The following is a 26,130-nucleotide window of genomic DNA, read 5'->3' on the forward strand; positions in this document are numbered from 1 at the left end:
TGCGCGCTTGCTCGCCTCTGCGTGCAAGCTCTGTTTTCGTTTAGTTTTGACGTGCTTCGGGCGCCTCGTCGTTGGCATATGCGTGCACGTATATGCCGTAGAAACAGTTGTACTGCATCAGTTTTTGGAGGGGACACCACAGAAGCTTCGTTCTGGCACAAGCTCGACGCGAGCGGATCGAGTCGGGACTGTAGCCGACTCAGCCCCCAACTCGACGTCCTTTACGTGCATCTTACCGAGCCGGTTCGGCGAGTCAACTCACCCCTTGCAGACGGGTGGACTGAACTCGACTCGGCCCACTATAGCGTTTACACGATTCAGACGACCGGCTTTTTTTTTTTTTTTTCATCCGGACAAGCCGATCGACTCGACCTGACTTTGTCGCGTTCACTTATATGTCTCTTTTTGCGTCTTGCAGAAAGCCTGGATGAAGAGGCTTCGTTTTATATGTAGCCATATGTAGGCGTCGATTAAAGCGTTTTCAGGGTGACTAATCTTCAGTTTTAGCGTCTATGTCGATCGGTCGATTAACAGGCTGTGTTCAGGCACACGCGTGGGAATAGCAGTGCAGTTTGTGTTCAGCGCTTAGCATCTGACTTGGCGGCCGTGGGTCGTTTTGCATGATCTCCCAGAACGTGATCGGTATCTACCGCGTTCGAGAAATGTATGAAAATTATGAAGAAGAAATTTTGTAAAATCTTTGCCGCTTTCTTACTTTCTTAAAAGTACGTCTTGTTGGGCGAGTTGGTCACAATTCATCTTGGGTACCAGGCGCGAACACACACAAGACACAAGGAGACACACAAGGAGGCGCTCTGTCCCGTCTCCTTCCTTGCGTCTTGTGTGTGTTCGCGCCTAGTACCCAAGGTTCTTACGCTCTGGTACAGTATAAGTTGTCAACGTGTACTGTAAAGCGTCTTCTTTGTACACTGCTTTAACTGCTGCGTATGGCGCAGCTTTGCTTCGCGTATTAATAATTCTTCTCCCCTCTTCATGTTCTCTTGACATGGGCGTCTGTGTCATCACCGCGTTTATGCCTTCAATGCTGCAGTCTATACAGTACTATGGCTCGCATAATACACGGAATTTCACTCGTTCCTAACGTCGCCGTCCTGTCAGATTGCTGTATAACGCGCTATAGTTTCAAATCGGCAGATTGGAGCCAGGTCGAATGCCCCGTTCGATCTTTACCCGCCGTCGTCGCACTGCTGCGCGCGAGGTCTCAGGTTCGATCCCCCGCCGCATGCCGACGGGGCGACTAAATGCGTGGACGGACGGTCACGGTGGTAAAAAAAAAAAAATGCTCCGTGCAGTTTCGGAACGTTAAACTCATCAATTTCGAATGGAATGCCTATCGAATTTCATTGAGCGATCCTTTACTCTTTTCTTATTGCTGATGAAACTGACAGGCCTCTTTCAATGCCTCTCCCTGCACAGGGTATCGGTTGGAACATTCTCGCGCGAAGAACTAAAAAAAAAAAAAAAAAACCGTAGCGATCGTACGATGCGGCGCTCTAATTGTCTACGCATATATAATACTATGCATACACCTCGTCGGTTTTCTATACTGCTATCTCGAGTAGCCTCAGTTCGCGGAACGCTCGTAATGAGGTCGCCTCGTCTACTTTTCTTCTCCTCCCTTTTTTCTCGCGTCGGCGTTGAACTTTGTACGCTGGTGTCATGTGACGTTTCGTGGAACCTCGGATAAGTGCAGTCAGCGCGATTTTACCTCATGACGCGCTTGCAGACGGACTAGCGTGCAAATTCTTCTATCGCCTGATGGGATTCTCATTGTGCAAGTGAACCGTCGCGTAGAGGGCAGTCGGTACGGTCCCTAGAATATTCGATGGGGACCATACAGTCGGTTCCAAAAATGGCCCGCCGTGAACACTTCCAAGTCTGCGATTGCCTCCGCATTCACATACACGTATTGTAAGGAAGTGACTGACGGCTGTGGTGCCACCTCGCTTCCTGTAGTGTCTGAGAAACGGGAAACCTTGATTTGGTATAGTCTCTCGCAGCGTGGCCTCCGAGAACCATGACCTTCATTGCGCGCACAGTCCCGGGGGCCATGCTCGAAGCCGGGCATCGAGGGCCGTAGTCTGAAACGATCCACCTCGGCGATAATTTGCCGTCAGGCGCTCGCTGATTGACTCGTCGAGCAAAATGATGTAGAACGCGGCCGCAGTTGTAGTTGGCCAAGGCAAATCGCTTTCCGCCTCATCGGCCCGCTTTTTTCTGAAATTTTGTTGCAAGCGTGGTCGTTCTTTTCCTTTTCCGCTACGTAGTCTAGTCTTTGTAGTAGTAAATGTAAAAAAAGGAAAAAAGAGAGGGGGGGGGGCAGGGATGGTTTGTAGTATCGGTGGAGCGTTGCCTCCGAGATTGCACCTCGCGCCGTTATAATCTCAGAGGACACGGATGGAGCCTTAACTGAAGCGCGAAACGCACGACCACACAGAAGGCACGTGATGATGAGATGATGATGTCTATTGGCATCTCTTTTGAAACGAGGCGGCGAAGCCACTTGAAATCTTGTAGCCTGCTTCAGCTATTCAGGTTTTCGCTACATCTATTGCAGACTGCAGCGTTTTTTTCGCTTATCCTTACTTTACGTTATCTCTCTATGAAAAGGTCCATGTCTCTCTGTTGCACTATAGCACTACTATTGTCCATGCCTGTAACGGCCCTGGCTGTACGGCATCCCGGCGTGTCTTTTTTTTAACGAGGCGGCGAAGCCACTTGAAATCTTGTAGCCTGCTTCAGCTATTCAGGTTTTCGCTACATCTATTGCAGCCTGCAGCGTTTAATTCGCTTATCCTTACTTTACGTTATCTCTCTATGAAAAGGTCCATGTCTCTGTTGCACTATAGCACTACTATTTCCATGCCTGTAACGACCCTGGCTGTACGTCATCCCGGCGTTTCTTTTTTGTCTCCGGACTTTGGTCGCTGGAGGCCCGTGTCTTATCCCGTAATCCTGTGCAGGTTGTGTTAGCGCGAGAAAAACAACACCTGCACCGGCTTGCATTTCTAAACTGTATTACACAATTCAGTTCACGCAGTTGGCTCACGTCACATTTAAAGGTGTGTCAAGGTCTTGAGTATAGTGCGCGGGACAGTCGCGGTCGTGCGCTCTCCCTCTCTCTCTCTTTCTTTTTCCCCCATCCATATTTAGCTGATCGAGCTCTGCTGAAATGGCGCGCAGAGCGACGTTTGTGCTTGCGCGTGATCAAGCGGTGTTCTTTGCTCTTACGGGGGAGTACGCGGGCGACGGCCACGTTTCGTGCGACCGCGGTGTGTTCCCCGTTTGTACCTTCTCGCTGAGCATGCTATCGCATTGACGAAGCTGCTTGCCGGGCCCGTCCGCTTGTTTGACCGCGGCCCCGTGCGCGCTTCCTTTCCCGTATATTTACTTTGCGATCCCTCCTATCTCGTGTACGTGTGCCTTCCTTCGTGCAGCCGTGTCGGAAAGGCAGCGCATTAGAGGCAACGTTAAGGGATCGATGCGGGTGGCCGTCGGGAAAGAGAGAGAGAAAGATAAAAAAAAAAAAAAAGAACGTCGCGTGAACAAAATGTTTCGCCTAGTTCCTCCTCCACTCCCATTCGTCTTGCCGGTGCCGTGGAGCGGCTGGCGCTCCATTTTCTTTTCGACGGAGGTGCACTACTACTACTACGTCTACTATACGTGGGGGTCGAATCGATCGACGCCGTACCTCGAGCCAGGGAGAAGGTGCTCTCCTCCGCTGACCTTGAACTGGAAGCGCGCGTGCCCGCCGCTGTCACCCACCACCGCTGCGTCGTCCGTCCGTCGCGGGTGAAAAAGCAGGTCGACCGAGCTGCCCGGGAGGAGGGTGTAGGGGCGAGGGGGCGGGTGTGCAGGAAGGGCACTGTCCGTGTTTCTAATGCGCTCTTCCCGGGCCCGTCTAGTTTGCCCTTGTACGCGATGGCGCGGGGCTCATTGCGTTCTTTCTTTTTTTTTGTCTCGTTCGCCGATTCGCCCGCGAGCGAACGATAGCGCGCTGCATATTATTCCCGCGATGCCCGTACACGTCGTAAGTTCCGCATCTTGGGTAATTGGAACGACTTGTTCCCATTTATTTATTTTTGTCCCATTTATTTTTGTCGCGGAAAGCAGGCTTTTTCAAAAAAAAAAAATATTACGAATACATATAAGCTACGCAGTGAACCGTTGCTTGATTTAAACTTAATTGGTATAGCGAATAATTAGTAATTGGTTTGTTCAACTATCCAGAGCTTCAAACTTCTCTCCTGCATATCGGAAACGCAAATGTGGATTTCGCGTTGTAAGTTTTCCGAGCACTTCGAGGCACCAAGATCAGCGTGGCGTATGTACGGTAGTTGGCATATTACAGGGAATCTACGAGCTGCCGTATAGCTTATCGACACGTGCACTGCATTGCGGTGCCGTACCTCTGTACCATTCGTCGGCGAATGAGTCGCGATCAGTGAGCGACAGACAGGAGTGGGGGGACAGGCAGGCGGTCGAGAAATTAGGACGCACGCTGCCGCATTTTCACCCTCACCTGCGCGGCGAGGCCGGAAGCGGTGCTTTCCTGTTCCCTTCAAACGCTGCTTGCGGAGTCGCGCGCGTTCGTGACGCCACGGTACTCTTTCTGTTTGAGTGAAAGAGAGGGAGGGATGGGACGGAGACGCTGAACGGGACGGCGCTGCGTCCGCGGGAATTCGCGGGTCTCCGACTAATACGAGATTGATGGCTCGCGTTGGGGTGCTGGAGGGAGCCGCCCGCGCCGTTCCGATCCTCGCCAGGCCGACCATTGTGCCTCGCGCGAGAAGCGGTCGAGGAGGACGGTTTTTGTGCGATTGCGCAGTATACGGACAGACGCTTGCTTGCTCGAAGGGGCGATAAAGGAAAAAAAAAAAAGAATGCGCCAAATCAGTCCAGCCTGATATTGTTGGAACGCTCCATTGTTCGACAATTCCGGCATAATAGGTTGATCATTAGCAGGCGAAACAAAGGTCAACTTTTTTTAAAAAATTTGCGCCGGTGCGTCAGCGTCACGTCACGGTTTCAAAGTATATTTGTTTCGCATTTGGGCCGCCGCGGCTCTGGCTCGCTAAACGTTCCCGAAACTTTCGATGTTCAACCTTTAGCTCATTCTGAACATGTTGGGGTCCCCCCCCCCCCTTTTTTTTTTACCGATAAGCAATTAGCTACATGACCCGCGAGCAGACGCCTGCAATATATATATATATATATATATATATATACTGCCGCCAGAATGCCGGGGTGGCTTCGCCACTCGTCCTTGCGTTTATTGCCTCTTATTTTTTGGCTCGCGCCAAGCCTCTGCTCGTGCATGTTAATAATGGCTTTTCTGGTGTTTAGAGATATAGAAAGACAGTTTCCTAATACAGGGGAAATTTTAATCTTCAACGTGTCCGTTTCAACCTTTTTTGCCTTCCGATGCACTGATGTGCCTGAAAGTCCCCCTCTTCTGCTGGGCGTCTTCTTTGGTACATTAGAGAGTTTTAGTTTAGGGGACCCAAGGCGTTGGGGCCCCTAGCGCTTGGGTGCGTTTGCGTTTGCGTACGCAAGCAGAAACACGTTATAGGTTAGCGGCCCCAAACGCAAGCCGCAGTGAGGTCGCATGCGCTCGCAGGGACATCAACGCCTGATCTTTGCTGCGTTATCATTTTTAAACATATGAAATCAAGCATATGAAGTAAAGCACATAAAACTATTCTTATTAAAAGCAGTTAATAGAGAGGTTTAGCGTGTCCGGTATTCGGGTAAACGCAGGCGGACGGGGTGGGGGAGGGGGTGGGGCGTTGGGGCGGATCCGTAAACGGGAGCGGTCTGCATGGTGCATCCTCCTGATGGCGCAAAGCTCAAACAGAGAAAAACAGCTAATGTTGCAGTAACCAAGTGTATTTTACTTTGCTGCGGATGTAAATTTTTGGCACCAACACGATTACGCCTGTGCCAAAAGTTTACAGCAGCAGCGAAGTAGAATAGACTTGGTTACAGCAATATTAGCTGTTTTTGTCCGTTTGAGCTTTGCGCCACCAGGTGGATGCACCATGCAGGCCGCTCCCATTTACTCCAACGCCCAAACGCCCCCCTGCGTTTACCCGAGTACCGGACACGCCATACCTCTCTAATATATATAAAAACGACGTCTGTCAACACTTGGCGAAATATTTATAAGATTATCTACCCGCTAGCTATTAAGTTTTCGTACACCGCTCACGTGGGTAACGTGACCGCTTAGGGGCAGCGATGTTTTTGGCCGCCCCAACAACCCGAGGACGGCGAACATGTTTAACTGCGCGAACAAACGGACCACAAAGACAGCATGGGACAAGGACGCAAGTAGACGTAGCGGTCTGCGCATGCGCAGTACCGTCGGCCCTAGTTCTTGCGTACCCAAGCCGCTTGCGTCCCCTCAACTAAAGCTCTCTATTGTCGATCGCCTCATATCGTATCACGCGGCAGCATGGTCTTAACTGAACCAGCGTCCTTGCGCACAGCAGTTAGGCGCGGAGTAAAGCGTGCCTCTGTGGCGCACGTCTGTTAACCCCATTTATGGCCGAATGTTTCGCAAATGGCGTGCATCTAGTGCATACGGCGAGTCGGCGCGGCCACATGCAGCTCCGCCCGTGTGGCTGATGACGTCGATCGCCCGTTCGGGAGGAACATCTCCCGACGCGCAAGCTCGCGCGTTTGTACTCGTTGCCCGCGCTTGATGCCGTCGCGCGGAAAGTGTGACGGCCACGCGCACAGAAATGGGCCCGTCGCTCGCGCGTTGCGAATCTGCGCCGAGAGAAGCAGCAAGCTGATGCGCGCATTTCCTGGAGCTTATCGCGCGTCGCTGTATATGTGGTCTGATTGCGTGCGCGCTGGATTGCGAGGCGAGGACCGTGTTTGCATCTAAACGGCCTCCGATTTAGTCTGTATATAGCGAATGCCTCCGAGCAACGTAGACGTCAGGCGTGTTTCATCGACGTTTGTTTCGATTTGCTGCCGACCCCGAATGTGTTTCCTTTCCTGTCTCGTATATCGACTCTGTGCGCTGTTGCCGGTTCCGTCTATAGATTCCTGCTGTGCGCGCACCAGGTTCAATGCCAACAAAGCCGAGTCCGTATACGAGTCTTAGCAGGCATGCCTTCGTAGCTGACTACGTACATTATGGCTGTGTACGTTCAGGTTCCAGCAAGTGTGTTTTTGGGATGCACGTATGTACCGCCATTATCGTCCCATAGGGGTCTCCGCACACCATGGGCGCTGCGCTTTAGCGGCGGCTGCCTTTCGGTTTTGCAAGCTGTTCGAACGAGTCGCACCTGTAATGTGTCCTCATTTTGTTAAGTGCTAAACGAGTTATTGTTCCAGCGAGAGATTTAACGTACCGCGAGGTATGTACCCTCGCCTTCCACGTACACCTGCATGCAGTGCGCGGTTTGTTCGCCGCAACGCACGCCACCCAGGCTATAGAGCTGATCGCACTAAAGGAAACTAGCTACAAGCGAGACACCAGACTCGTAAGTCATCATGACGTTTATCGTCGACGTCGGTTAATTCCCGAGCAGATAGTGTAGCGTCTGGCGCAATTTTATTGCGTCTCAATAATGTTTCACCTGTCTGGACCGCCGCACAGACTCCGCGCTTGCGTGAGGGTTGTAACTTCGTCTTGTAGAGCTCCCGCATGTATGTAGTACATATTGCGAAATGCTAACGTCGGCACAGACGAAGCAGCGTGTGTTCGTGTGCGGTTGTGTTCGCTGCACGGCACGCATCGTTTTGCGCGACGGGTTGGTTGGTTTTGCGTTTTTGCTGCACGAGGCCATTCCTCATTTCTTTGTTGTTGCTGCTGACCGCGGGGGTCGATCGTATAAGCACGCCTGTTTCAGCGAGTGCGGTAGTCATAATCGTTGCCGACATTGCTGTGCTCGTGCTTTCACAACTTTCGCACTTCTGTACGTCTCGGTGTTTATGTAGGATTGCCGAGTCGTATAAAAACGGTCGTTCTTGTCTTTGAGCTCTCGTATGCGGATCCACAGTTATGTAAGTGGTTCGAGCCGAGCCGGCGAGTAAAACACCGTTGTTATTACTTTCTTCACGAACGCTGCGCAGGCTGGTGGGCTCGCTTTGTACTTGCGTCTTGATGGGACAAAAAAAGAAAGAAAAGCGTTGCGCTGTGAACGTTCAGCCGCCTCGTAATGTAAAACAAGACGAAGTACGACCTCGATAAACGGTTTATTGAGGAAGTCGTATACGCGATGTCGCCTTTGGCCCGGTGGTTTATCTTGCGATATTGCACTGCTGTCTTGAAATCTTGCGATATCTGCTTTCTTGCGTTTGTCACTGCGGGAATAATGAAGGAAATCATAAAACAACACGTATTCTGCCGGGCAGCGAGCGAGTCACTGCGGCTTCCGTTCGTAACAGAAAGTGCCGCAGTAACGTCGAGTGAACAAACCAAGACTGTCTAGTGTGACACGTCTACACTGGCATGAGTGATCATACTTTAAATGGAGAAAGTGGGGGAGGGGGGGGGGTTATTGCGCGCTTTGACAGCTGTGATTCATTTTCGGATAACAATACAAATGCGGCTATGATGGCCAGCCATGACGTACCGTTATAACTGTATACGACATGCTTCCAGACAGTTAAGCTTTAAAAGCCGCCTCAGTTGAATCCTACATTACATAGAAGCGTGCGTAATGAAACTGCGGTCGATGGAGCACTGTGTACAGCGGCGACAATTTCAGAGTCCCATTCTCACCGCGAAAACAACGCGCAGCGAGATTTCTCGCTGCCCAAATCCCGGCATAAAAAAAAAGGGGGAGGGGGGGAAGCCGGCGGCCGTACACGGCGGTCTGCCCCCGTCGATCGTGCAGTCGGTGGTGCCGGGTGTCATCTGGACGGAAAGCGGAAGTGACGTGCGGTGTGGTGTACCGGAAGCGGCACTTGTCTGGCGCGCTGACCCACAGTTCCGAGTAGGAGCAGGCGACGGGGGAGCCTTGATCTGGTGCGGTCCTCTGTCGCCCGCTAATGAGCGACCGTGGGAGGAGGAAGAGGGGGGGGGGCAGTTTTTGTTTTTGTTCAGACCGGTGGCGGTGACCGGGAAGCCCATTCCTGATGCGCTTTTTTTTTTTTTTTTTCGTGTGCGTGTGTGCTACGTGCGTGTGCGTACGCGTACACGGCGTGGTTGTTGAACTGCCTTCTCGCCCTTCTCTCCTTTTTCCCCTGTCAATTTCGCGTTGCGCATAGCGCCCTCTTGCTTTGCTGATACCTTTGTTGCCACTTCGTCTCGGCTGGCATCATTTCTGCCCTTTGCTATTATTCCCAGTGTATACCGCGGTGTTTCGTACTCACGGCCATCGCTCCTTCTCGTGTCCTCGACGTAGCGCCCCAGGCTCCCCCTGGTTGTTGCCGCGCGGGCGCTCGGCGTGAGGTTTGGTACGCCCCTGCGAATATAGACCCCCCCCCCACCCCCTTCCCTCGCGCTTTTTATATCATACGTTCGTTCTTTTTTGTTTTGTTTTTTTTCGTCCGTCGCTTCGAGTTTCCTTCTGTGCGTGGCGCTTTCCGGAAGCGCACGCTCGTGTGTGTGCCTGTTTCGTGGCCCTGCTATCCGTTTCCTGCTTGGCGCGGCGCGCTGCGAGCGAGTGTCGAACACGAAGTTGCACGAGCCGCGCTTGCACGCTGTGGGTGCGGTGGCGCGGCCGGCGTCTACTGGCCGTCCGAGACCGAACGAGAACGAACAGGTCCCGATGAGAGAGGTTATGTATATACTATAGGATCTTTTGTTACGGGCGTGATTTGCCGGTCAAAGTGCGTGCGCGTAACGCCGTGTATACAACGGTGTCGCTGTCCGCACGGACTACGCACCGCAGCCTGTTGCGCTTTCGTGCGTGCACCATTGAAATGCGGATGAAATGCGGCTTTGAAATGAAATGAAATGATGAAATGAAATTGAAATGCGGCTTTGAAATGCGGATGACTGCGTCGTTTACCCAAAAATTGAGTGAAGGAGCAGCGAGGAGCTGTACGGGAAAAAAGCGAAAAAAAGAAAGGAAAAACCGTAGGTTTGCACGTGTTACTGTAGTACGCTAGTACTACAGCAACACTTCCTATAGACGTTCCGTGGTTGATCAGTGGCTGCGGTGTTGGGCTGCTGAGCACGTGGTCGCGGGATCGAATACCGGCGGGCGCATTTCGATGGGGACGAAATGCCAAAACACCGATGTACTTTTGCAGCTTCAGATGCAGGTTAAAGAACCCCAGGTGGGCCAAATTTACGGAGTCCTCCACTGCGGCGTGCCTCATAATGAGAAAGTGGTTTTGGCACGTAAAACCCCCATAATTAAAAAAAAAAAACGTGCTATAGCTACTGTACGGCGACATAGTGTCAGGATTGGGGGCTCAATCCCATCGCTCGTGATCCTTTGTCAAGATTGGAGTCCGGCATGAATTCGAAGGTAGCTGGCCCATGCCGTCGTCCAACTTATCCACGCTGAGGACGTTGATGAAGGGAAGGACTGCTTCTCATCGAGAACGAGGAATATGGGTTTATTTACAGTATTTACATGCAGTTCATCAGTCTAGCATGACTGCGAGAGAAAGTACGTCAGTCTAACACGAGTGCTGGAGAGAGTGTCTCAGTCCAACATGACTGCTTAAGAAAAGTGTCTCAGTCCGACGTCACTGCTTAAGAAAAGTTTGTCGAGCATCCGCACAACAGCAGTTTTTAAACACTCGGTTCTCCCGCGATACAAGGTGACGCGAACGTTCGTTTAGTCATCGTAAACTAGCCGCCTCTCCGCGGGACGGTTTACACATGCACACACACACGTGTTCACGGTCCGAAACCGACACCACACGAATTTCGCAGAACTCGGAGGGGACCCGGGTCGCACGCCCAGGTAGCCATTGTCCTGCGTCTTGGTCGGCGGGTGCGAAGGGACCTACGTCGGCGTTCCCGCGGCAACTCCCCCACTCATAGCAGAACAGCGCGGTGTTGTGTTGCGCACAAAGCCTGCTTCGTTGAACTCCTTCAGGCACAACGGCGACGAGGCTAGAGCGTAACGGTGGCGGTTTCAGCACAAAGCCTGATTCGTCAAACGCATCCTAGCTGATGCGACGGAGAGTGGAGGATGCGCGTATTGTTCCCGACACAAATTCGACTTAGTCACGCCGTGGCTAGAGGTTGGCGGCGGCGTTCCAAGATGAGGTTGCCACCGCTGGCGTAAATGGCTGGCAAACTTGCACTGCAGCTGGCCGTTCTTAACAATAGCTATAGCTGCTGTAGTTGTAGCTATAGTACGGCGAAACAAAAACGAAATCCACTAGAGTAAACGAAACTACATGAATGTAGTTATTTTTTCTTGTTGCGCTGAAATTCAGGCACACCTATGAAGTCGGGGGCCGAATTCAGAGAGCTTTTCGTTCGTAAGGGCTCTCCGCCATTATCCGGCCGGCTTCGGTAATATGTCCAGCTTTAGGATTGGGTAGCATTCACTCTTACGAACGATTCTCGCCTAAGAGTGTTTCCGTAAATAGGTGCCCAGATTTGCTGCCCCTTTCATATTACATCCGTAGCCGTGGCTCAGTGTATGTAACGCTGTGCTGAGTGCGAAGGCTTGGACTTCGCGCGTACGTATAACGTACGCTTAGCGTACGTAAGTTCGGGCGTACGTATAAGCCCGGCTGGTCAGAAATTAATCGCAGCCCCGCAAATATATGGCATCTCTCACGGTTCCTGGTCTGCGTTTATCCGGAACGTTAAACCGCAATCAGTCGGCCTTTCAGGTTGCCTTTTCGTCTTGGGCCGCCGTGTTTCTTCGCTTCTGCCTCGATCTGGCATAGCCGAGTTCGCGCGCTCTCCGCGCATGGGCCACGCACGGGCTCATTTGCATACAAAACTCTCCTTCCGTGCCGCTGATTACACCGACGGCGAGTTTCTCCCGCCAGCGGCCGAGCCAGCCAGCCACGGGCTCGCGCCGTCGTTCCAACCCCCTCCGCCCTCCCTCCATTCCTGCTATAATAGTAAAGCCTTTCACAGCCTCCTCTTGCGCCGCTGCGCTTCTAATTCGCGCCGCCCTCGATTTGTCGCCGCCTCCTCCCTAATGACCGACGCGTACAGAAGAGGGTGCGCGAATGATTGCTATAGCTGCTGGCCGTCCTTATTTCCGCAACGTTTCTGCCATTTCTAAAAAAAAAGAAAAAAAGTTCGCGCGTTGCGGGGATGTTTGGTGGACCTTTCGTTTGCCCCATTGTGACCGCTGCGGTCCGGTGGCGCTCGCCTCTCGGCCGGCCCGAGGTGTGCATTGTGCCGCGCCGCCAGACGGTCGTCGTCTGTCCGTGTGTGTGTCGTACCCTGCGTGCGTGCCCTTCGAGAGACGCGAGTGAGTTAATTCGCGGCCGGTGTATGTTGCTCCTTCGCCGCCTCGCCTGTCCCGCGCAGCTATAGCACAGCGAAAGCTACGGGGTCGCGCGTCAGCCAATCATAGTTGCGAAACCAGAAGAAGAGCGCGGGCGCTCGTCCTTGCTGGAAGCGCCACGCCGATCTCTCACCGGGCGACGCCGACCGAACGGAAACTTCGAGGAAGGATTAGCGAATTATAACGCACCAGTGGGCGAGCCGCAGCTTCGACCCATCTCGCCAACCACGTGGGCCCGTTCTCGTTGCCGAGATTGGTTGAAACGAGCCCCCCCCCTCCCCCCCCCCCCATAGCCTCTCGTTCACTGCGCGGAACTAGTGATGCGCAGCGCACGTAATTGCTGTACGCGCGCGAGTAGTGCGCTTCCTAGTCGTTTGTTGGGGTGGCATTGGATAACGGACGGGGCAGCGTCCGGTGCTTACGGTTCGCCGATGTGAAAACGAACGTCAGATTGCCGTTTAATGCCCCCGCAGTTGTGCAGCCACTGGTGTTTCGACTGACGCATTTGCGGGAATCGACGAGTAAACGCAGTTTACTCCCCCCCCCCGCCCCCTCTTTTATTTCACATTTTGCGCGGTGCGCGCGCAAAGCGGCAGTAGCGAAGTTTTCTTAACCTCTCCAGCGTTGCAGGGCATATACTTGCCTTCGACAGGTGTGTGTGTGTGTGTGTGTGTGCGCGTATATATATATATATATATATATATATATATATATATATATATATATATAATGTACCACATGCGCCGCCATGGCTTGCGAGTGGTGTTCTAGTAGAATGAACGTAACTACTCGAGAAAGTGGATGGGAAAACTTCGCCCGCCGCGGTCGCTCAGTCGGTAAGAGCATCGCACACGTAATTGGAAGACGTGGGTTCGTGGCCCACCTGCGGCCACGTTGTTTCTTTTTTCATCCACTTTCATTTCCATTAATTCGCCGTGGTGTCTTTGTGGAGTTCTTACGATATGACTAAGAAAAAAATCGGGCCCCTCGGATTCCTTCTTTCACGTTCGTATATATATATATATATATATATATATATATATATATATATATATATATATATATATATATATATACGGTGTTTCCCGCTATTCGTAGCATAAGGGCTTACTGAACTTTCGCACTCTGAAGGGCTGCGTACCGCTGTTTTGTGGCGCCGAACAGCAGCAGCGCGTGTTGTTTTCAAATGCCTGGCCGCAGTGTGCAACTACGTCTCGTCTTTTGTGTGTTACGGCGAGCCGCGGCGACGCTCGAGTCAACAGCAACGTCGACGCGCAAGCGACGGGTGTAATGTGAGAGACGGACCACCTGCATCAGCGCCTTCGCGAGGCAAGCGCCGTTATCTTGCGGCGGCGGCGGCGGCGCACTCCTTCCGTTCTTGACCTTTTGGCTTCGCCGACCTTGACAGCCTCTAGATGAGCTGTGAAACTCGTGTGCATAAACGCACGCGCCCGCGCGCTCAAAGCGCGTGGAAAACGTGCTTGAAGGGGAGGGGGCACCTCCCCCCCCCCGCCCACATTTATAAAAAGCCACCGTCATACTTCTTGGAATGTGACAGGCGTCGAGCGCACGTCTCCGATTCTGCGTCCGCCCTTGAAGCCGCCTTTTGCGTACTTTTCAAGAGAGAGAGAGAATACGAAACTTACGGCTTTTTGAAGCTCTCATCTGCGATTAAAATATGACTTGTGTATGTGTGTGCGTGCGTTCAGTAATAGCGACGGCGCCGCGATGGATGGCGGCGGCACGCGAGATGGAACGACTCTTCCGCCGCCACCTGCCCTCCTCGGGCTTGTCGTCTCCGCAGGTGGTCCACTGCGGAAGGGAAGGGATCGGGGAAAGCACTCCCGAAGGGCGTGCGCAATATCTGCTCGGCTTCGCGTATGCACATGGCTCCTTACACGAGCGGACACCCTTCTTGCATGCATTAACCATCTGCGTCCCCTGTCTCGCTTGCTTTTCTTTTTTTGCACTGTCCGCCCCCATTTGCGCACGTTCTGCGCGCTTCAGTTTGGTTTTCTATTTTTCTTCTTGTTCTTTTTTTTTTTCTTTTTCTTTTTTTCGTGGTGTCTCGCGGCGCGCCGAGTGTCCGTGCGCGCGGGCGGCTGACCTCCTTCGAAGCTGTCTTCTCCTCGAAGCTGCCGGGATTTGCTGGAAAGCAGAATTGACGACCACGCGGTGGCAGCGCCGAAGGACGGCGACGAATGGGGGGAAGGGGGGCGGTCAGGGTTGCATAAATTACGGCTTAAAACGTTGTCGGGTTTCTGCGCGAATACCATTACTTGGCCGGCGAGCCTAATTGATTTTACGAGGGAGCCGAGCAGAAAGCGACAGTGGTTATACGGCCACGTTCGCTTCGCTTGCGTTAACGTTGACCCGTTCTTGACGTTGAGCCCGACGAACGCGTAGCGCTGATTTGTATGGAGACGGTAGTGCCCGTGCTCCGAGGACGAGTCGCGAGTTGCAGCACCGAGGGCAGACGTTGTGTTAATCTGTGTTCAGGGAGAATTCGTCTGGCGTTCTTCGTGTATATATATATATATATATATATATATATATATATATATATATATATATATATATATATATATATATATATATATATATATATATAGGGATTTCTCTTGAAGGAAAAATGTGACCAGTATGACTATGGGCGCGACTGTACGCTAGTATGCGGTATCGTAAAGCACTCGCACGTGACATTATCGCTCACGAATTCGACGTCGTTCGGGGTGACACTCCCAGGACATGGTACGTGGGTAGCGAGATGTTGTGGTTCGTTTGTAGCTCGATTTTTCCAGCGTGCTCTTTGTCGAAAACTGCATAGCAGGTCAATCTATAGAGCTCGCGACTGTCAAATGTACGCACATCAATAGTTGGGTTTGAGTAACAAAACAAAAATTTAAAAGAATGAGCAACGATCTCGAAGGTTGTGCTATTGCGAACCGCGTGTGCGGGAAAAAAAATTGCGGAGCCGGAAACACGTCATGACCGCCGTGTTTTAGACACCAGCTGTTGTGCGTATATTGTGCGTGACTTACATTTCTGTCTGGTTCTTTTTTGCGACGTTAATTACCTGCCATATTAATGTTTCTGGTTGTGACCCCCCACACTAGTGTTGTGGGTATAAATAAATAAATACCAGTACAAGGAATGTATATAAAAAACGTCAAATATATAGCCTACGTATTTACGCGTTGCGTAGGCGGAGAAATGCCTGCGCGTACGCGAGAGGCAAGTAGATCGTAAAATTTTAGCATCGCGTTTCCATTACGCCGATACCGTGGCGGCCCTATACAACTCATTCGCTGTACGGTTAGGTTAGCGTGCTTTTGCAGCTGTTGCGTGTTTGGGCGTCTGCGCGTTTGCAGGTGACTGCAACAGCGCTACAGTGTTTCTAGAACACTGTAAACAGCGCTAAAGCGGGGCAGGTTACTATGTGACGCGGCGACTTAATACGTCCGATCGCGGAGGAAAGCCGAAACGCGCGCGTCTGGAACGCTGCTGCATAGTGCGCAAGTTTTCCGGAACACGATCGCGTTTTGGCCCGGGCTCGTACTTCGGCGTTGCTTCGGCTACAGACTGACCTAGTTCAGCCGAGCGAACCGCCCGTGCGCGCACGCTCTTGCGTGTAACGATGACAAAGGGGTGTCGAGTGTCGTCTGCTCCTCGCTCACTGTCTCGCGCACCGTTGCGAGCGTGTTGCTTGTTCCGAGCCTTCGCAGCTTGCACTGTTTCGCTGCGGCTGTTTTTCCTTTCGCACATTGTGTAAGGTTTTTTTATCGGATTGGCTTGGCTGTTGCCACCCGGTGCACGGAGCTTGTTTGGCAAGGTATTGGGAAGCCGCGGCGCTCTTTCGGGTGCTGTCACTTTCGTGCGCATCTCGCATTTATTTTTTCCGGTTCGGCTCTCCGCGAGCGTCCCAAGCAGGCCTTTGTCTCATCGTAGTATCTGCTCCCGCTTAGAAAAAAAAGAAAGAAAAGGAAAAGAAACGGCTGTGGCTTCGGCGTTGTGGATTTCGCTGTCCGAAACTCGGAACGTGCGCGGGTGGGTTGGGCGCCAAGAAATGGCGTAATATTGGTTCTTTTTTTTTTTTTTCGTTGCGGTAAAACTGACGCCAAAGCTCTTTCTTCCTTTCTCCCTCTGTCGAGCACACAGGGCGGATGTCGCTGACTATGTGCGAGCTGCGAACTTTCGGAAACCTCGTAAACAGGGGAGAAAGTGGAAATGCGTATTTACACTTCCTTGCGCGAGGAGGTTAACCAGATTTGCTGCCCCGCGTGAGGGGGATGCAAGAGTGAAAGCGGATGTAAAGACAATCGGCGTCGTCCAAATCTACGCCCCGGCGACAGCCCTCTCGGGGTAGCGACAACCATTCTCGAAGGCTATGCTTTTGTCGGCTGCATGTGCTGCAAGCGAATGCAGAGCCGCAAGCACCTCGTGGACGACAAGCCAAGGCGTGTACACCACTGGCGCGCATCACTGTCGCCGCTTTCGGCTTACGTGGGGAGCTCGTAGGCAGCGGCAAACGAATTAACGAGCAGCCGTATGACGGTAGTGATGCAAAACTATCGTTAATTGACTGTCGATGGTATGAATAGTGTTTTTGATGGTGGAAAACAAGGAAGAGACTATTGAAAGTACTAACTATCGGTAGCATTACGATATTTCGCTATGAAACTATCAAGAATATAGCAAAAAGCTATCGATTATAGTACTGTACATAGTGTTGCGCGGTAGTTCGCTATTGACCGTGGGATATGTGTTTTATGCTAGTGGTATCGCCAGAAATTTTGCTGTAGCTAACCGTCACTAACACTCGGTTCGCGTGCTACTGGGAACGAGGAATCGTCGTCAGTATTACGTTGCAGCGTTTACGTGAGCTTACATAATTAATCGTGAGCTACCGATAAGTGCTGTTGATATCGATCGCATGGTAGATCGGTGCTGTTATTGGCAGTTTTTGTACTATCGCTATAGTTTTGCGCCTCACTAATGGGCGGTCTTTTGGACCGACTGCCCTGGCGTCATCTCTTGTTCTATTATTACAAAGCTCCCAGAACTATATAAGCTTGTGCATGCAGGTTTGGATGAGCCAAGCAAGAACTTCGTGACGTCATTGCGGGGCATCGAAACAAATTTTAGCGAGGTTTTTTGGTTTCTCCTTTTTTCCCTGCCGGTTGCTCAACGGGGCCTTTCTGGATGCCTTCTGCATTGCGTTGCGACGTCATTTACGTACCGGATTGCTGCGCATATATGCGCAGAAATGGCAGAGCCCGCTTTCCGTTCATGGGCCGTCGCGTAGGCCTCAATGGCCATGGTGTAGCCAATCCCGTCGCAGTGTCGAAACCATTGGGCAACGAAAAAGACTTCGTCGAAACCCCGCCGACGTTGCCGTATATTGTTTCCTCGGAAGCGTGGTGCGAAATCGCTCGCTTAATCCGATATAGGAGCGCGTTAAGGAACTCCGCGGGCGGTGGTCAATTCGATTATGGGTGCGGTTCTGGACGTTGGCGAATTCGGCGGTGGCCTGACACGTTGAGCCAATTCGGAGAGGAGGCCTCGAGGGCTACTGCCACGGACTCTTGGCACAACTTGACGCGATCAACAAATTTGACGTTGCGGAGAAATCATAACTCGACGGTGTCTCCAGCATTGGCATCCCATCTTCCAAGTTTCGAGCTTCTGGGAACACCTCGTTGGACCACGTATAGCCGTTGCTGGAACTATAGACGGCGTTTCGGAGTCGTTCCGTTCCGTTTGTGATGAAGTGCGCGAAACGCTTTAAAAGTCGCTTTCTAGTCAGTTTCGTAAGAAAAAGAAAAGCGAAAAAACAAGACATGTTCGCCGAGTGATAGGTATCCTTGGGAGTGAATATAGGCTTCGAAGGATGGCGTCAGGCCGCCGGCAAATGTCGCCCCCCAAGGCTGCTGCTGCCGCCGACGCAGCCGGGTCAGAAAAAAAATTGCGCTGGACTTTGCTTCGCGCCTCCGCGTTCTCGTTTGCCCTCGGTCCCTGACCGCGTGCAGACAGCCAAGGCCTTCGGTGCCCGCTTTTTTACGCAGTGGCTGCTGGCGTACCCCCTCGACAGTCTCGGAGAAAAAGGGTAAAAAACGCGTCTCTGCCTACAAGTTGGCTGCGGCTGTCGCCACACTCTCTTAAGCTGCCGAACGATTTACAGGGCGAAACGACGACTTGCGACAGCGCATGCGGTAGTACACGTACTCGTTCGGGCCTGACCGGTGGGACGTAAAGAATGACTATGTACACGGGAAAAAAAAGGTGTTCATTTCCGCCGTTGTGTGCACACAAACGCGTCTGTCCTGCTTGTGTCCCGGGCTTTACGCCGCAGCTCGGCCTTCTCCGCTGTTCATTCGGAATGCTCGGTTCCCTTGATTTTCTTTTGTGTGTGATTGCGTTTGTAATTATCGTTACGCTACTGTACTCCGGTACTAGATGCAGTGTTTGCCGTTAACTTCCAATTTCTGTATCTTTATTTTATTGCTCCAGCAATTGTACGGACACTCCAGGCGCATTTCTGCCGTCGCCGTCAGGTTCCGTACGAGTGAAAGCGTGTGAGAGGGGTGAGCCGGCGAGCGCGGTCCAATCTGGCGTGCGCGAGCGAGTATCGCGGCCCGGATGCGTGCCCTCTCCATGATAGAATGTGTAAGCGCGACTGAACGAGCTAGGACGTAGAAAGAAGCAGACACACAAAGACAGCGCTGTCTCCGTGTGTCTGTTTCTTTCTACGTCCTCGTTGAGTCGCGCTTACACATCCTGTCATTGTTGATTCGGTTAGTAAGAGAATGTCACAAGTGCATACCGCCGATAAAACTGCTATCCTTACTTCGTGCAGCTATCTACTAATTAGTGGTCGCAATCGGTGCTTCGCCTTTCGAGCGGAACTGCGATTCTTTTTCTTGCACCCTGCTGCCTCACTACCTGTGCGGATGTTGATGCTAGTCCTCTTAACATATATCCTGTATACGATTATCCCTACCCTCCTTGTGATGACCAGCTTCTGCGCCGTTGCATGGTAAATAAATGAAATTACGCGCAATTTGCTTACGACCAGCAGGCGGCCTCGATATTTGAAATAGTGCTTCCGCGAGGTCCATTGTTTGTTTCCCACTCGTGCCTGCAACCGTGACCGACGCATGCGCAATTTCGCAGTTTCTCCGTGCCGTCGCGTGCTTGCATGTGTACACACAGGTCCGCGCACTTCGTCGTGTCTCCCGAAGATATTCCTCGGTGTAATCGCTCGGATGTACACCCGCCACTGCTTGTACAATCGACGTCAACGGATCGGCCGTGGTATAACGACGCGCACGATGCAAGTCGCTCGTTCTTCTTCTTTTCTTTCCCTCGCAGTAAATGTGCGTCGAGATGGCGGTCGGGCTGCGCACGGCTTTCGCGGTGCACGCGATATTGCCGCGCGACTGGCCGCTAGGGACACTTTGTGTGCGGTATTCGCGGGCTTTACACGCTTGGAAAATGGCTTTTATGTAACGCGTGTTGAGGAAGGGTAAGCTGTATCGGGAGTTTCTCATGCCGCTCTGTGCAGTTTTCTCTTTGAGAGCTTTCCACATAATTATAATGTTTAAGAAGTTATTCAATTAATTAATACTAATTATGTAATTAGACGGAATGAAAAAAAATAGTTTCGACTATCTCCAAGCGACGTCAGACAACCTCGCCTTTGTTCCATTCAGCTACGTGGCATTCGCATATATTTTTTTTAAAACCCTTGCTAAAGTTAGCTAAGACACCCTGTGTGGGGAAGCGAGTTGGGCCAACTTCGATTAACAAGACGCGGCGGTGCTCAGGCTCTGGGGCGTTCTGCTGGCCGAGCACGAGGTCGCAGATTCGACTACCGGCGGCGGCCGCATTTCGACAGGGGCTTACTGCACAACAAACGTCCATGGGCTCATTATATTCATGTGCAACCGTGTACGCTATAAAGAACCCCAGGTGGTCAAAGTTAACCCGAAGCCCCGGCGTCTCTGTCATAACCGCAGTGTTCCATTGGGACGTTAAAACATAAATAAATAAATAAATCAACACACGGCCGTTTTTTCAGACATCCCGTTCAATCGATACGTGCTCGCTGCGACCGGTGTACAACCAATTAGCGGCTGCCGCTTCAAAATGGTGGACGGTGATCGCGGATTCATTGTTCGGTGTGTGCGTGCGCGTCTACCTACCCTACGAGCGTATAATTCCGGGCGCGGTCCGCGAAGTGGGAAATGCGCACCGCGCGCTGGCGATTTCGCTCTCTCCTCCCACTGCGCGCGCGACGACCTAAACAAACGTGATCGATGGCTCCGACGGGGGCTACAACGCTGGCGCGCCGCTCCGCTGCGTCCCCCCCGCCTTGCGCGGCCGCGTCCCCCCGTAGCGGCCCAGCCCCTAAAAAAACGGACGCCGGTGCTGCGGCGCGGGCTGGACCTTGGCACGCTTCGCTGGTCGAGCGGTGGTAACCTCGCTCCCTCCAACCTCGCCGTCGCTCTCCGCGCGCGCATGCACGCACAAATTGCACCCGCAGCCAGCACCAGCGTCGCCCACAACAACAACGCCGCATGCAGCTTGGCAACCGCTCTCCTCTGTCAGTCATCGCAGGCGGCGACGCTCGCTGGGCGAGTGGGCGTGCTTGCATGCGCGCACCTCTCCGCGGTCGCCGTCGGGTTGGCCTTGTGGGCGTTGCCTGCCGCTTGCTTGGCTCCTTCGTTGGGTTTTGCCGCCGACCGGTGTTATGGCGGCGCGAAGAAGAGTTTGCTTATAGTGCCTCTCAACAGTTTCAGCCAGTTGGTGTGCTATATACGCCGGTCGCAGAGGTCATCGAAATGGTGGCACCGAGTGGTGGTGGTGGTGTTTCATCTGCGCAAGTGGCGCGTACCAGACACACAGACGCACACGCACAGAGACAGAGGATGAACGAAAGTTCTTCTAATCTGGAATTGTTCGCGGTCTGCGGCCGCGGCTCGCATTTCGGTTTTTCGGGGACGCGGCATACATCCGACTCGGGGTGGGAACGCGCGAGTCATACCTTCGAATCGAATAAAGTTTTTCCTTCAAGTACGAGGAGAGGGCATTTGCAAGAACTAAGCTGCGTCAAACAGCAGACTCCACCCACGGATTCTCTCCGCAGGCTTCCTATAACGTCCAGACACATATCCTCCAAAGAATCGAAGAACGGCGTCTTTCAGATGTTCGTCGCCTGAAATATGTGCCTTGTTACGATCGGCCTGCAGGGGTACTCCGTGCGAACCTTTTTGAGTATTGTTAGTTGGTTCGCTGTCGCCTTCACGGTCTACTTGGAGCAAGAGAATGCCTGGAAAAGCGTGTTTTACGGTGCGTTTTCACGGGCCCCAGAATTCTTCACATTCGAATGACAGTCGCGGCGGCTTTCTGAGGAGTCAGCTCTAGAATCAAGAGGCGTCAGCTGGGGTCAAGCGTGACAAGCTCTGTGTGTTCTGTGAATCCAAAGTGCGGATGTGAGTGTGTGAACCCTCTCCCTCAAAGGCGGGTCGACTACGACGACTTTGGACGGTCCGATTGGACGAAGGCTGGACGGCAGTTTTCCCTCACCTAGGGATCTAGGGAGGACAGAGGGTTCTTAAGCAGTCGTTTTTCGGCTGCTTGAGGTGCTTCGTGCTGTGTGCTTCCTTTTCAGTCTTGCTAGACTGATGAAATGTATCTCCTGTCTTCATTTAGACATTGTAAATAAATCCCGTAGCCCTCGTTCTCGATGAGAGCAAGTTCCTCCCTACAACCACGTCCTAAGCGTGGGTGAGTTGGACGACGGCATGGGCCAGCTACCACATTTTTACATGCCTGACTATAATCCTACAACTGGTTGCCAGCGGTGGGATTGTCCTCTAAACCCTACAGCCTCCAGAACGTGTCACACGCAGCCGCCGTGGGCATCTTTTGGATCTCGCCGTTCGTAGCTGTCTCTCTCTCCATCAATATGTGCCAGGTTTGTGACTGTGCATGCTGCTGTTGGGCGTTCACTGTTTCCGAGAGCCCTCTCCCCCTTTCTGCACCAGTTTCTGGCTCAGCCTGCCTGTCGCACTGCCTGTCTCTCTCGCTGTTGACTCTGCGATGTCCCCAGCCGGGTCGTCACGGTGTGTGTGTACGCCCGGCCTGCACTTGCGGCGGAGGAGGCCGTGGTTACAGCGCGCGCGCTCGCTTTGTTGTCGCCTCTGCGCGCGTTCCTATTTTTGGCTCGTACGTGCGCGCGCACAGACAAAGGGACGAAAACACTGCTTGTCGCGCCTCGTCCACCGCGGTGCCAATGTTGATGCCGTTGCTTTTCGTCGCAGCTCTCGTGTGCCCGCCCGTCAGTCGCACAATAGGGTGCGCCCGCGCGCGGAGTAAAGGGCGCGGTCGTTGTCACGTGACGACCGTTTAGTGTGTTTTCTGGCGGCACAGAGTTTTTTTTTTTTTCCTGTTCTGTTCTTGGTCCGTTCCTGGGGGCGCGCTTCGCGAAGTGTTCCCGTTCATTCTTAGCACCTCCGCTGGCGTACGACGACCCCGTGGCCAGTAGCTCCCGAGATGGGAGTAGCGAACCATACAGGTCGACGTAAATAGGTCAGATGCGAGCGATTATTTGTATTTGCGGTCCGGCGCAGGCTAATTCACTTTTGAAAACCCCGTTCGTCGCGGCCGCGAGCAATTGGGGTGGGGGCATACTTACGGATTTGGTTTTGTTTTCTGTGCTCTTACTTTTCTGGTCGCCGCTCGCGCTTTCGAAGATCTTTCGAACAATAGAAAACTGATGACGAAACGGAGCAATGTCGGCTGTGCGGAGTACGCAGACTGTTTATTCAGCAGTCGTACGCCTGAGAATTGGCGCCTTCGGATAAATCGAGAAAGTCGCGTAATGACGTCGTCCAGACGTGTTTCACTCGTGCACGTTGCGCACTTTTATAAGGCACCCTGCTGTGCCTCCTCCGCTCGAGCTCGAAGGGGGCGGCCGCTCGGACAATTGCGAGGACGTCTTCGCCGCGATCGTCGCGTTGTCAGTCCAGCAATGTTTGTACGTCAAGTTAGGTTGAATTGCGCGCGCGCTTTGTTCCTGGTTTGGAGGAACGCTGTTTGGACTCAAACGGCGGGCGAGCGAGCGCGTGATTGCTGTCGCCCGAGTTGGAACGGGCGCGGCCCGGGAGCGCGCGCGGGGGGGGGGGGGGGGGGGGGGGGGGAGGCGTCTGTCAACGCTTCCAGCTATATTGGTCCGGCGCGCGCTTTGCGACAGCTGCTTGCGTGGGCGCCTCGAATGGTGCGTTAAACACGCGCGCGCGCGCGCCTACATGTGTATATACAGTCGTAAAAACGGGAGGGGTGCACGGTCGGCTCACCCGCTTGTTGCCGTTCTTCCATACACGGTGGCTTGTTTGTGCAATCGCGCGGTCCGCGCGGTTGTGTTTGAGAGACCTCCCCGCCCGCCCCCTTCGCTGTCCTCTCTCTCGTGTCGTTATCGCGGGGGCACTCGCTTTAGTGTCGTTCGGCCCTCTTCCAGCAGGTTGCCTCGTTGTTCCCTCGTCGAAGTGCGCAACTGTTTGTTGCTGGCACGCGTGAGGTCGCTCTCCCTTGAGCGTGCGCCCGTGAGGAGTTCGCGCGCGGTGCGAATAACCGTACGCGCCAAGTGTCGTCGTCTCTTTCGTCGTCCTACTGCGTCCGCCGAGCGATGAAGTTGTGCCAGTTCGGACACACTGGCGTCGCGCGTCTCGCTCTCTTCGCGGGGTGGCTTCACGGCAGCACGCGGCTGTGTGCGGGGGAGATCGCTTTCCAGCAGTGGCAAGTATAGCATGCGTAGTTGTGCGATGCCGGTATGGTGGCGTATCGCCGCGTATGCCACTCGGATAATTGTTATTGCCATGGCTGTTGGTGTCATTATCTTTTTTTTTTTGTTTCGCCGCGGTGATTCTGTGAGCATCGTTTAGATCCCCCTTAGTTAAAGAGAGAGAGACACACAGAAGTGGCCCGCGGTGTTATTCTGGACGCGTTGCCCGTACAGAATCACACCGCCGCTACAACTTGCCGGAAACCCCGAGGCGCACGCGCAGTCAACAAGGGAACACTTCACGACGCGGCTCAGCTGGCAGCGGCGTACTGCACGCCTTGTCCGCCGCCCAACAACGCAGACCTTAAGTCTGCTGCTCCAGAGTTCTGGTACCTGACGACGGCTTCTGTCAGATACGCCCCGGTAGTCTTGGAAACTGCGGTTTAAGACTCTTCTGTTTTGTTTTGTTTTTTCGTTTGCCAATATTTACAGCGACGCGCATGTGCAACCAGTCCCCCTTCTCACACTGCCCCGTTCCTTTATTTCATCTCGCAGGAAAGCCCGCCGGAAAGACAAGGATGCATCTTCGAGCGGCGGCGGCGGCCAAGAGGAGCCCAAGATGTACCTGGAGTCGACGGTGCTCGAGTGCACCATCCCCGAGTCGCGACTGCGCGACCTGGTGGACCTTCCCGAGGGGCTTGACTACAACGAGTGGCTCGCATCGCACAGTGAGTGCCCAATCTCGCCCCGCCCCTTTTCGCTAGTCACCACTACCGTTCTCGGAAATTCTCTTTGCTGCACTCTCCTATCGGCGCTTTCCGCCAGGGGTCGCTGTCTCTCTAGTCGCAGCTTTGCAAGTTTGTACACGCTACGTCGGTTCTGAAAGGGACTTGAGAAACAGTGGCTGCACCATTTGTTGTTTGCACCAAAGAGGAAAAAGTGCGCAGTGCTTCATTTTTTTTTTCATTTTTTTTTTTTTTTGTGGTTTCAAGCCGAGCGTGGTGCCATATCCAACAAAGGCGCAAACGGTCAACAACCGTACCTTTGGATATTTGTATTCATTGTTCCTGTTGGCCTCGTAGACGTACAACGAAATTCCCACTGAAGCTTTTCAGGAGAATGGGGCAGTGAACTGGCTTGTGCTTGCTCATTCCTTCAGTGCTTGGTCATTGGCTCGCAACAGCTTCACAATTTATATATTATGCAGCCCAAAATCTGACAGCCAGGAGCTCATATAAAGTGACGACACATTAATGCGCAGTGTTTTGATCAGGCTCTGCTTGCCGCAGAAATGAGCTGACATTTGGTGCTGTTTTGCTTATTTAACACCTAAAGTACCATTTCGTTTATTTATTTCAGTGATAAAATAATAATTTAGTTGGCTGCAGTTTAATCTCCACAATGTAGTTTTTCTTGAGCACTGTGTTCACAGGAAGCTGCCAAACTTGGGCGTTTTAAAAGATCCGCTCTTTCGCCTCAGCACGGTGCCAAGGTAGCAGGCAAACAGGCACATTGTGTCAGATTTGGTGAATAGTATTGGTATAGACGAGCTGCATAACGTCAATCACTTTATTTTAGTGTATCATCGCAGTTAACATTAATGTATTTGGATGTCACTTGGAACTTCTTATTATTGTGTATACTGAGAAGTTGTGCATACTGTTCTCAAGTCCTTCCACACAGGGAACTTCAAGCAGATCTGTGCAAATAATTTTTGTGCACTTGTCATATAACCTTGTTCTTTAAAGAGGTGGAGTTAGAAACCTATCCTAGCAATGTAAAGCAGTGCACACCTTCCTGTGTTTGTATGTAACCTAACTACTTCAGTTTCCTTATCTTAAAGCCATCGTGATTGACTTGGATGTTCAACAGATGCCTCTGCTAGCTGGTATTTGCCATTGTAAGTTATGCAGTATGTAA

At 52.6% G+C, this 26,130-nt stretch overlaps 1 protein-coding gene across 2 annotated transcripts in view; it reads left to right on the plus strand.

Annotated features, from left to right (window-relative positions):
- The window catches only part of Mob2 (MOB kinase activator 2), a 156,047-nt gene that overhangs the window by 107,746 nt on the left and 22,171 nt on the right, over positions 1–26,130 (plus strand). For both annotated transcript variants that reach the window (XM_075690432.1, XM_075690433.1), the window contains exon 2: positions 24,766–24,938. In XM_075690432.1, coding sequence (XP_075546547.1) covers positions 24,766–24,938 — 173 coding nt within the window. The remainder of the gene's footprint in view (positions 1–24,765; positions 24,939–26,130) is intronic.

Source organism: Dermacentor variabilis, chromosome 4 (genome assembly GCF_050947875.1).
Source record: "Dermacentor variabilis isolate Ectoservices chromosome 4, ASM5094787v1, whole genome shotgun sequence".
Taxonomy (NCBI): Eukaryota; Metazoa; Arthropoda; class Arachnida; order Ixodida; family Ixodidae; genus Dermacentor; species Dermacentor variabilis.